The 11,580-nt window shown below is 39.6% G+C and overlaps 2 protein-coding genes and 1 long non-coding RNA gene across 3 annotated transcripts; all 3 read right to left on the reverse strand.

The window, feature by feature from the left end:
• Positions 1-2,279, reverse strand: LOC145429924 (uncharacterized). Its single transcript, XR_013910267.1, has 3 exons — positions 2,140-2,279; positions 1,218-1,341; positions 1-1,088 (listed from the first exon to the last, which is right to left on the reverse strand). It is a non-coding gene; the product is annotated as an uncharacterized LOC145429924 (long non-coding RNA).
• Positions 2,280-3,435: 1,156 nt separating this feature from the next.
• LOC113027495 (monocyte chemotactic protein 1B-like) lies at positions 3,436-4,495 on the reverse strand. Its single transcript, XM_026177113.2, has 3 exons — positions 4,198-4,495; positions 3,979-4,105; positions 3,436-3,843 (listed from the first exon to the last, which is right to left on the reverse strand). The coding sequence occupies exons 1-3, from the start codon at positions 4,259-4,261 to the stop codon at positions 3,747-3,749; spliced, it is 288 nt and encodes a 95-aa protein (XP_026032898.2). The 5' UTR covers positions 4,262-4,495; the 3' UTR covers positions 3,436-3,746.
• Positions 4,496-10,302: 5,807 nt separating this feature from the next.
• Positions 10,303-11,301, reverse strand: LOC113025141 (monocyte chemotactic protein 1B-like). Its single transcript, XM_026172603.2, has 3 exons — positions 11,057-11,301; positions 10,837-10,963; positions 10,303-10,701 (listed from the first exon to the last, which is right to left on the reverse strand). The coding sequence occupies exons 1-3, from the start codon at positions 11,118-11,120 to the stop codon at positions 10,605-10,607; spliced, it is 288 nt and encodes a 95-aa protein (XP_026028388.1). The 5' UTR covers positions 11,121-11,301; the 3' UTR covers positions 10,303-10,604.
• Positions 11,302-11,580: the final 279 nt, after the last annotated feature.

Consider the following 11,580-nt stretch of genomic DNA (forward strand, 5'->3'; position numbering starts at 1 on the left):
TTTTGTGAAATGCAACTTTAATGAATAAAGAAAAACAATATACAGAGATATATAAATGCTTTGGACACACTGTATCTGCATAACAATGGCACGGTGAAAGTAAATGGTAAAATGACTGGAGACATTAAATTTCACGTGCACTATTTTTATCTGAATATGGAAATCATGTAAGCGTCTAAGGCATCAAAATAATTTAAAATTGTTTTTAATGATAATTCTACGTTAGATATTAGCAGCAGGGAAAAAAGGGCATATGTAAGGAGAGAAACAGGCGAGGGATGGATACCACAGTGGATCGAAGCTACAGTGAAACACGGTGGTGAGAAGACAGACTGATCTAAATCAGCTACACCCTGACTGAGGAGAAGCAGCCCTCCATTCTTCAGTGATGTCCTCCAGCAGTGATTTATATCTTTGTGGAGAACGATTCATATTGCAGCAGGATAACTGTTTGTGTTATTATGGAAGAACTTTCCTTCATTGTTACTGTCACACTTCAACTTGAAGACTATCGTCGTCACATGAAGCTCTTGCAGGGATAATCTGGTTTAACAAGACTTGACATAGTCTCTGTTCTCAGGTCGGCAGGAATCAAAGTGACATAAATTATCACATTTCTGTGCCTGCTACTTTTTTGTCCTGATTAGGACTCGCATCAGAAACATTGCACTACAAAAAAAAAACAAGTATTCAGGGAGAATTCATTAACTAAACAGGAATATGTGATGTTTGCAGCTGTCTTTGTCCTCACCCGAGTGAAATCCCTTTAAATTTCAATCTTTAGATCTTTAAAGTCCTGCTGCCAAAGTGAGTGAGAGACAAACAAATACCAAATACTCAAATTCCCTTTTCAGAGATGCAACTTTTTACTAAACTTATGCTGATAATTAAGCTGATAAATGCAAAATAAAAGTATCCGCATTTCAATAATAGTAAGACTACTTAAGCAGGCAAAGTACAAAGAGCTAAAACTCCAGCGCTGGGGTCATGGTAGATTCTTCATGTCTTAATTGTGGCGTTTGACGAACTCTTCCATTGCCCAGTCATCATTCTGTCTCACACAGTAATCGCCTCTGGGCGTGTTGATCCTGCAAAAAAATCAGTGTCATTATTTTGTTCTCAGATTACAGATTTTATTCTTCATAGAAAAGAAGGATAATACAATGCTTTGCAAATATTAGTGAGGGCAGCAAAGAGATGTTGAAGTACAAACTTACACAAAGGCTTCTGTTAAACATTTGCTGTGAGTTTTTCTGATGGAGAGGATGTGCACCTTTGGGATCCTTTTATCAAAGAATTTAAAACAGCAAAGATCAGGTGGCACTAAACCCATTCCAGAAGCTGTAAGAGAAAAACACAGGGTATGTTTTAGTGCTACGACTCTATGTCGCAACTTGTTTTCAATTATATCTAAACAAAACCTACAGTTTGAAAGCTTATATTTTATGTCCTAGTGTAAGATTTTTTTTATTTTTTAAACTGGGTAAGGCTTTTTCTGTTGTGCAGATACTAGTGTGTAAGCATGTAAAGTAAAATTATATATATGTAATTTAAAATATTAAATGATAGTAGATGCAAATTAGTTGTTGGCTAAAGATGTACAGCTACCCCAGGCAAGCTAAAGTTTTAGTTGTTTTTTTTTTAACAAAAATATTATTTTTTAATATAATTTAAAATGTAGATATTATTTGTATTATTTTTATGTGACAGCAGATTTTAGAAGAAAATGGTTAAATTTATTTTAGCTTATGCTAATGATACCTTTTTACACTTGGACAGTAAGGGCAAAGTTAGGTGCTGGATATTTAAATAACCTTTTGAAACTTCAACATCCAACAAAAATTGTAAAAATTGTATATATGATTATATACAGCTTCATATTTAAAAATGTAATTGTATACACATGCACACACAAATATATGTAACACAGTCCTGGTAGAGGATCCGAGCTTAGACCGCCACAGCCGCAAGAGGGGAATTTTTAAAATATAAAAATCTTTCAATCATTTGTCCTTTCCCTGAGATAATAATTAGTTTCATTTTTGTTTTAATCACTTAAAATACAGGAAAATGAAGAATTTCATGTTCACAGTTGAAATTCCCTCCAGTGTGATGCAGGAAGTAGACTAACAGACTTACGTGAGGCGTCGCAGTAGTAAATAGTAAACAGCACGAGCAGCAGTCCCACGGTCAGGCTGAGAGTCTTCATGTTCGCTGTAGACCTGGTGATGCTGGTGTTTCAGATCTGAAGTGATTTGTCCTGCTTCCCTCGGCTTAAGTCTGACATGCTCACATGTCCTCATCTGCATATTCAAAGCCGTTCTAAGAAAAGTGGAAAAAAAATTATAAAACAAATATAAGGCAACAGGAAGTTTGAGGGGCTCACCGCCACTCTGATTGTGTGATAGAACAAGGTCAGACAAACCACTCATTCTGCAAAGCCTTTGCATTGTCTTTACATCATACATAGTCATAATGTTTCCACCATTAAACCTCTAATGTTGTTTCATAACTGTCACCAATAGTCCTTAATCATCACTTTCTGAGCCTTGCAGTGTGCAGGTTACAGTGATGGTCTGTGCGAGAATCATCAGGCAACGCATACAAGCATCTGCACACGAAATGTATTTAGAAATATGTTTTTTATTACTAAGCAGTTTTTTGTACAGTAACATAATAACATTTCTGAGATGCATGGAGTTTCAGCAACAAAGGTATTCTAGGTCAAATTTGACACAGGCAGGTCTGAGTGTTTCAGAAACTGCTGATCTGCTTTTTCCCACACAACCATCTCTGTGGTTTACAGAGAATTCTCAGAAAACATAAAATGTTCAGTGAGCAGCAGTTTTGTGGGAAAATATGCTTTAATTGATCCCGAAGGTCAGAACAAAATGGTCAAACTGTTTCAACTAATAGGAAAGCAACAGTTACTCAAAGGACCACTCGTTACATCGTAACCAATGTATGTAGAAGAGCATCTCTCGGTGCACCATATGTCAAAATAGATGAGTGAAAAGTTGTTCCCTGGTCTGATGAGTCTCAGTCTCTGCTGTGACAGTCAGATGGTAGGGTCAGAATTTGGTGTAAGCAGCATGTAAGCGTGGGACGAGAGAGAGCAGTGAGCACGGGGAGTGCAGAGACACAGGAGCAGAGAGCACTAAACAAGGACTTTTTGGGAAGAAGACACGGCACCGGAGACGAGGGAACTCACAGGGATTTATTGTTATGTAACTTTTGGCTCACTGTAAATAAACACACTGCTTTCTTTGCACCAAGTCTTGCGTTTGGGTTCAATTTCCCCCACATCCCCACGGTTGGCCAGCACCCACCGTGACATTTTGCTGTTTCTCTGGTTATTATCTCTGAATATCTTTTACCATTTTTACAGATTCAAAGAGTTGTTCAAATGAAAACAAGAGACTGAGAAACACTGGATGACAGTTTTTTTAAGATCTGTATTTAATGAGTTTATAAAGATCTTTTTACAGCTTTGAGCTTGAGGCAGCAGAGTAAAAAGCACTTTTGTATTATTATTTCTTTACAGTTCTTGCCCTGCACAAAACATACCTAACACACATCTGATCAGTCACATAAACGTCTAACAGTCTTTTCAGAGAACTTGCATACATTTTTTTGTTTATTTTTAAGCCAGTTTTATGAAAATACAAATACAAAGCGAAGCCATAAGGCCTTAAAAAAGCAGTCAATTATTAACTAAAGCTGATAGCTGACGATCTTGGTGGCGGCTAGCTGCTGCCTTCAGTGTTGTGGAGCCGATACATGTCCTGAGCCCACTGGAAGCTCTGAGTGTAGCAGATCTTTTTTCCTCTGACAGTGTGGACTCTGCAAAACATGCACACAAAAATCGTTTTATTCACACTGCTTTGATTGAGTTCTTGCAGACGGCCTGTCTAAACTTCACATATCCCTTTTTATACTTTATTCATGACCAGTCCTGTTTGAAAATATCAAACTTACATGTACGCCTTCTTGGGACAGGAGCTGTGCGTCTGGGTGATGAAGGACACCAACTTCACCGGTATTGCATTTATTTTAAAGTTGAAGCAGCAGGTTCCAGGAGCTGTGCTGAACTTTACGCCTTTCGCTGAGAGCAAGGTAAAAGACTAAAGTCAGTATCAACATGTCAGCTGTAAATTTTCAAGCAAATGCAAGGAGTCATAAAGATTAAACACTCACGGATGGCATCATAGCAGCAGGCTGCAAGCAGCAGCAGTCCCAGAGAGAAGCAGAGAGTCTTCATGATGCTGAGAGAGGAGGGATGAGGAGGATCTTCTTCGTCGTGTTTTTATCTGATATTGACCCATTTCCCCAAGCAGATGGGGAATACACTGACTCACAACCCAAATGCAGAATTGCAAGTCCTTGAGTACCCATCACTAGGCTCGGCTGGTTCTAAAATGATTTGCATGACATTGAGTGAAATTTGAGTATTTGATCCTTTACAGCCCAGCCACAATTCTGACTCCCACAGACTGGCTCTGTGCACATGTAGGAGAGGTCATGAGGTCAAGAGGTCTATATTAATGAATTTACTGGCTAATAGTGTGTGGCTATGGGCTGTGTCCTTATTCACCTGGCAGTCAAAGGCTATAATAATAATAACCTTATGCTCCTGTACAGTTTAAAGGGGGACCTGCTCACATGTCCTCATCTGCATATTCAAAGTCGTTCTAAGAAAAGTGGGGGGAAAATTATAAAACAAATATAAGGCAACAGGAAGTTTGAGGGGCTCACCGCCACTCTGATTGTGTGATAAAACAAGGTCAGCCAAACCACTCATTCAAGCCTTTGCATTGTCTTTACATCATTGTTAAGTCTAATTGTTGAATGTTGTCATTGTGGTTCTTAAATTTGTAAAGTCTTAGTTCAATCTATAGGATCAAGACATTCCTTTGTCTCTGACCACCTCTCCAGCCACTCTGTGCTGGGAGAGGTTTTATCACAGACACATCCCTTGTGAAGATTCTGTTTGATGTTTGGTAAGCTTCCTGCCCTTTGGATGTCTGTGAAGGTTCTCAGTCATCCAGGTCATCGTAGTCAAAGGAGCTTGCGAAGAAAAAGCGTCTGGACTTCTTTAAGTTGCTTGAAGACGTTTCACCTCTCATCCGAGAAGCTTCTTCAGTTCTAAGGGTCAAATGGTGGAGAGTCCCAGATTTAAACCTAGTGGGAGTATCCCTCCACAGAGGGACAAAAGGACCCCCTGATGATCCTCTAATCGCCTGAGCCAAGGTGTGAAACTGGGTGTGGGTCCCAATCAGCCAGAGTTTCGGGTGAGCTCATTGTGGATTGGGCTCAAAGATGGTCGCTCGTCGTTGAACAGAGGCGGTGGTTTACGACACCAACTGTCTGCCATCTATAATCCAGTTTTGAGTTCCCTCCCCAGACGCCTTAACGCCCACTCACATCCTGGGCCATCTGACTTCAGGAATTCGCATGATAAGGTGGGGCCAGGTTTCACAATGAGCTCACCCGAAACTCTGGCTGATTGGGACCCACACCCAGTTTCACACCTTGGCTCAGGGGATTAGAGGATCATCAGGGGGTCCTTTTGTCCCTCTGTGGAGGGATACTCCCACTAGGTTTAAATCTGGGACTCTCCACCATTTGACCTTAGAACTGAAGAAGCTTCTCGGATGAGAGGTGAAACGTCTTCAAGCAACTTAAAGAAGTCCAGACGCTTTTTTTGCAAGCTCCTTTGACCGCCCTTTCGATGGCTTCATTGTTTTCTGCATGGTGAAACATATATTGGGTGTGGGGGAGATTACCATTTTATGACTAAGGATGTTGTTAGAAACAGTTGGAAGTCACGCACACAGAGAGACACACATTCTCACACACTCACTCAAACACACACACACACACACACATTCTTGCACATGCATACACGTGCACACACACATACACACACATAGTGCCTTGCCTTTGTCACCAAGGGGGGTTTTACGGAGGGAGGTGCTTTTGCTGTGATGTGTACTGTAACAGTTTGTCAATAAAAAGGCTACGAGGACAGCTGCTCTTTGAAGGATTTGGGTTTGGAGTCAGGTGAGGAGCGTGAGCTCCAAGAGCTGGTTCTGACCCAAACTTCCCTCGTTAGCGAGTTAAAAAGCCGGTTGAAGATGTTCTGTCTTGTTTTCCGCTCTTCCTGAGGAATAAGTCTCTAAACTAGCGGGGCATGTGGAAACACAGACCCAACAATCATACATAGTCATAATGTTTCCACCATTAAACCTCTAATGTTGTTTCATAACTGTCACCAATAGTCCTTAATCATCACTTTCTGAGCCTTGCAGTGTGCAGGTTACAGTGATGGTCTGTGCGAGAATCATTAGGCAACGCATACAAGCATCTGCACACGAAATGTATTTAGAAATATGTTTTTTATTACTAAGCAGTTTTTTGTACAGTAACATAATAACATTTCTGAGATGCATGGGGTTTGAGCAACAAAGGCATTCTAGGTCAAATTTGACACGTACCGTATTTTTTTTTTTTTTTTTTTTTTTTTTTTTATTAATATTTTTGGATGGACAGAAACATTAATAAATAAATATACAACTGCAATAATCATACTGTCAGTTCTCTGTCCGTTTCTAAACAAACAAACAAACTAAGACAAGCAAACAAACAACACACTAACAAACAAAAAAAAAAAAAAAAAAAAAAAAAAATTACATAAATAAATAAATAAATAAAATAAATAAAACCCAGGAGAAACAAAATAATACACCGCCTCCTGGAAAACATCAGCAAAAACAAAAACAAATAAGGGTAAAACCCCCTGGTGCAAAAAAAAAAAAAAAAAAAAAAAAAAAGACAACAACCAAAATACCAATGACACATGAAATATCCCTCTAAGAGACCATTTATCATAATGTCTAAGAGACATTGTCAATGTACCGCAAAAAGGGACCCCAGACCTGCTCAAAAATATCTTCTCTTCCCTTCATTCTATACATAACCCGTTCATATGATGCCATCCTAGACGACACGTACCGTATTTTTAATCAAATTTAAAGACATGAAGTGTAAAAATGTTATTCTTTTCCTTTTTTGAGACCACAGTGATCTCGACCCCTAACCAAGAAACCACATCAAAGGATGGCCAGCCAGATGCCCACCCTGTGTCTGGTTGTCGGGGTTTATTCATGTTCACATAGCAGTATCATAATAAAATCCACCTCAAAATAAATAAAAAAAAATTTCATCTTTAATTTATCTCTCTATTTGTTTAGCAGCAATTTATTTGCAATATGTAAAATGTCTATTTAACTTGTGTCTTCTTTCCTGCCCTTTTTGTGCAACACCTTTTTCCCATTACTCATTAATCTCTTTAGTCTGTCTTGTTATAGTTGCACTCCAGCATGCCTGTGATTCTCATGTTTGCAGTTATTATTCTGTATATGGATATTTTACCTGATTTTTTACCTTACTTTTTTGTCAGGTCTTTGCTCTAATATTATCACCTGCTAATGTCTTGACCTGTGTCTTGGGTTAAAGATTTGGATTTTATTCTTTCTTGGTGTTTTATGTCCTGCATTTGGATTCTTTCTCTGTGGTTCATTATGCAAAGATGGTGGTTTTGATTCAAATAAACCCTTTGACAGTATTAACGTCTTAGAGGCTTCTTCTCCATTATCGGGGTCACTGGGGTGATGTGACCTGCTCCACTGCTCTATATAATTTGATTTCCTGAAAGGAAGCAGCAGAAGAGCATAAAAGCCAACTTCACCTGCTGGTTTAGGAAATTTTCAAGTCAATGCATTTAAGTAAGATGGCTTGCTGAAGTTCAAACTGAGCATCGGAAAGTTCACTTTAAAAACTTTGAAAGTGGCCTGGTTGTTGGTGTCAGGCAGGTCTGAGTGTTTCAGACACTGCTGATCTGCTTTTTCCCACACAACCGTCTCTGTGGTTTACTGAGAATTCTCAGAAAACATAAAATGTTCAGTGAGCAGCAGTTTTGTGGGAGAATATGCTTTAATTGATCCCGAAGGTCAGAACAAAATGGTCAAACTGCTTCAACTAATAGGAAAGCAACAGTTACTCAAAGGACCACTTGTTACATCGTAGCCAATGTATGTAGAAGAGCATCTCTCGGTGCACCATATGTCAAAATAGATGAGTGAAAAGTTGTTCCCTGGTCTGATGAGTCTCAGTCTCTGCTGTGACAGTCAGATGGTAGGGTCAGAATTTGGTGTAAGCAGCATGAAAGCATGGCTCCATCCTGCCTGATATCAATGGTTCAGGCTGCTGCTGGGGTAACAGTGTGGGGAATATTTTCTTGGCACACTTTGGGCCCCACTTTGGCTACTAACTGCCCATCTTTTAAACACCACAGCCTCCCTGAACATGGGATGTGGTGGAACAAATGAGTCATGGATCAGCTGTACATCATGGATGTGCAGCTGATCAACTGTGTGATGCTCTGTTGTCAACACGGACCAAATTGTCTGAGAAACGTTTATTGCAGTTTCCTAAATATATGACAGGAAAAATCACAGAAACTCTGAGAGCAAAAGTTGGTCCGAGTAGCATATAACTAATGAATATTAGAAATATCCTGTCTCAGAGTGACGCTGAAAAACTACTTCATGCATTTATTACTTCCAGGCTGGACGACTGTAATTCTTTATTATCAGGATGTCCAAAAAACTCCCTGAAAAGCCTTCAGTTAATCCAAAATGCTGCAGCAAGAGTCCTGACAGGGGCTAGAAAGAGAGAGCAGATTTCTCCTGTACTGGCTTCCCTTCACTCCCTGAGCCTGGGTCTGCTGTAGGTTTCTTCCTGTTAAAAGGGAATTTTTCCTTCCCACTGTTACACCTTGAGGAAACTCTTGTTGTGATTTGGTATTCTAACTAAAATGTAACTGATTTTTATCCATATTTTGTATATAGAACACCTTCTATTCATTTCCAGATTGATATTCCTAAAATCTGCTAGAGGACTTTGATTGAATCACGGTACAAAATGTCGTTTAGGAAGCATGAGCTTTTATTTCACAGAGACTACTTGTACACACACCTCGTTATCTGAAACCCTCTTCTTAAAAATGGTAAACACAGTCCCTTTATGTAGACTTTCAATATATATATGACAAATAAACCTTGTCTTACGTTACAAGTGTTATAAGCCGTTAACTGATTGAACTTTTTTAATTACGTAAGTGTAAAATTTTCTTCATCTTATAAGCGACCTAGATTGGGGTGGTGGGTGTTATTGTTGCCCAGCTGCTTGCAGTAAATTGTGTTTGAAGATTGAACCGATAATGCTGTGTGTTGCACTGCAGGTCTGCAGCCTGTGTTGATGCTATCAGTGAAGATTGAACTCTAGCCATCGCTGAGGGGTGGTCACACACACACACACAGACAACGGATGACTTAAGATAAGTACACGTTAACACAGAAACAAGCGCAAGAGCTAAAACCTCACAGATGTTATCACAACGACAGATCAGCTTGTGGTTTAACTACGTTCCGATAAATGCAGACTGGTGCAGGTCGTCTTTGTTCGTTTCAGATTAAATCCCCCTACATGCTTTCTAATGTGCTTACGAATGTCAGTGTACCCCAGAATTACACATGAGTCATGGCATACATGCCAGTAAAATGAGCTAATATAAATTTCCTAAAGGTGACTGCGAGGCCTGTGGCACACACCAGCAGTCACTGTTGGGTTCGTGATCTTTGTATCTTTCTTCAGCTGTTTTTAGTCCGTGGATTCAACGTAAAGATTTTACTTGGTGTCAAAACAAAAAAAATCCTCACAGGTGTAAAAATTACAGTTTCAGAAGCTGAAATGTACCGAAATAACTTCGAGTGCAATGTTTACAGTCGTGCCTAAAAAAATGGAGTAAACCTGATGAGGTTAGTAGATTTATATACTGTATATTGTATGGCATTATTAGACTAATACAGAAGCATTAATTGATTGATTCAACTGAATTTTGCTCCTTCAGGTAGAGCACGTTTTGATCATTTTGTATACAATTAAGGGATTTAGTCAGGTTGTGAGCAAAAATTTGGTCCCCGGTTGAATCAGCACATGCAACCATCTTTTCATAGAAGTTGCTCTCGCGTCTGCTGGTGAAACTACTCAAACCTGCTGAAACGTGGGCTTGTTTTAAAAATACACCAAGGCAGAAGTGGTGCTGCACCAACCTGTTTTAAAAGGTAATTCAGTTCTAGATTTTGCTGTTTCTCTGGTTATTATCTCTGAATATCTTTTACCATTTTTACAGATTCAAAGAGTTGTTCAAATGAAAACAAGAGACTGAGAAACACTGGATGACAGTTTTTTTAAGATCTGTATTTAATGAGATTATAAAGATCTTTTTACAGCTTTGAGCTTGAGGCAGCAGAGTAAAAAGCACTTTTGTATTATTATTTCTTTACAGTTCACAAAACATACCTAACACACATCTGATCAGTCACATAAACGTCTAACAGGCTTTTCAGAGAACTTGCATAAATTTTTTTGTTTATTTTTAAGCCAGTTTTATGAAAATACAAATACAAAGCGAAGCCATAAGGCCTTAAAAAAGCAGTCAATTATTAACTAAAGCTGATAGCTGACGATCTTGGTGGCGGCTAGCTGCTGCCTTCAGTGTTGTGGAGCCGATACATGTCCTGAGCCCACTGGAAGCTCTGAGTGTAGCAGATCTTTTTTCCTCTGACAGTGTGGACTCTGCAAAACATGCACACAAAAATCGTTTTATTCACACTGCTTTGATTGAGTTCTTGCAGACGGCCTGTCTAAACTTCACATATCCCTTTTTATACTTTATTCATGACCAGTCCTGTTTGAAAATATCAAACTTACATGTACGCCTTCTTGGGACAGGAGCTGTGCGTCTGGGTGATGAAGGACACCAACTTCACCGGTATTGCATTTATTTTAAAGTTGAAGCAGCAGGTTCCAGGAGCTGTGCTGAACTTTACGCCTTTCGCTGAGAGCAAGGTAAAAGACTAAAGTCAGTATCAACATGTCAGCTGTAAATTTTCAAACAAATGCAAGGAGTCATAAAGGAATAAACACTCACGGATGGCATCACAGCAGCAGGCTGCAAGCAGCAGCAGTCCCAGAGAGAAGCAGAGAGTCTTCATGATGCTGAGAGGAGGGATGAGGAGGATCTTCTTCGTCGTGTTTTATCTGATGTTGACCAGCCGTGCATCCAATATAAATCCTATGCCTTTTCTATCTCTGTGATGTCAACCTTTCCGCCCCAAACTCAGAAATCCCCGACACGAAAGCACACTCAAACCACCGCTCGTGCAACTGCGGAAGAAAGTTAGAGTAAGGGGACATTTGACAGATTAGAATCAGCGGAAGTGGGGGAGAGTGTAATCAGTGTTTATATCTGTACAGGTTACCTCTAGTTTACAGGTTCTTTTACGGGGTTTTAGTAGACAAAGGAAACTGATCACAATCATGCCTGACATTTTGTGTGTGGTTTTCACAAAATTAGTTGTGTTTCCCCAAGCACATGGGGAATAGACTGACTCACAACCCAAATGAGTACCCATCACTAGGCCCGGCTGGAGGTCAAAAAACTCCTGCTGCTTC

This window comes from Astatotilapia calliptera, chromosome 7 (assembly GCF_964374335.1).
Source record: "Astatotilapia calliptera chromosome 7, fAstCal68.1, whole genome shotgun sequence".
NCBI classification, from domain to species: Eukaryota; Metazoa; Chordata; class Actinopteri; order Cichliformes; family Cichlidae; genus Astatotilapia; species Astatotilapia calliptera.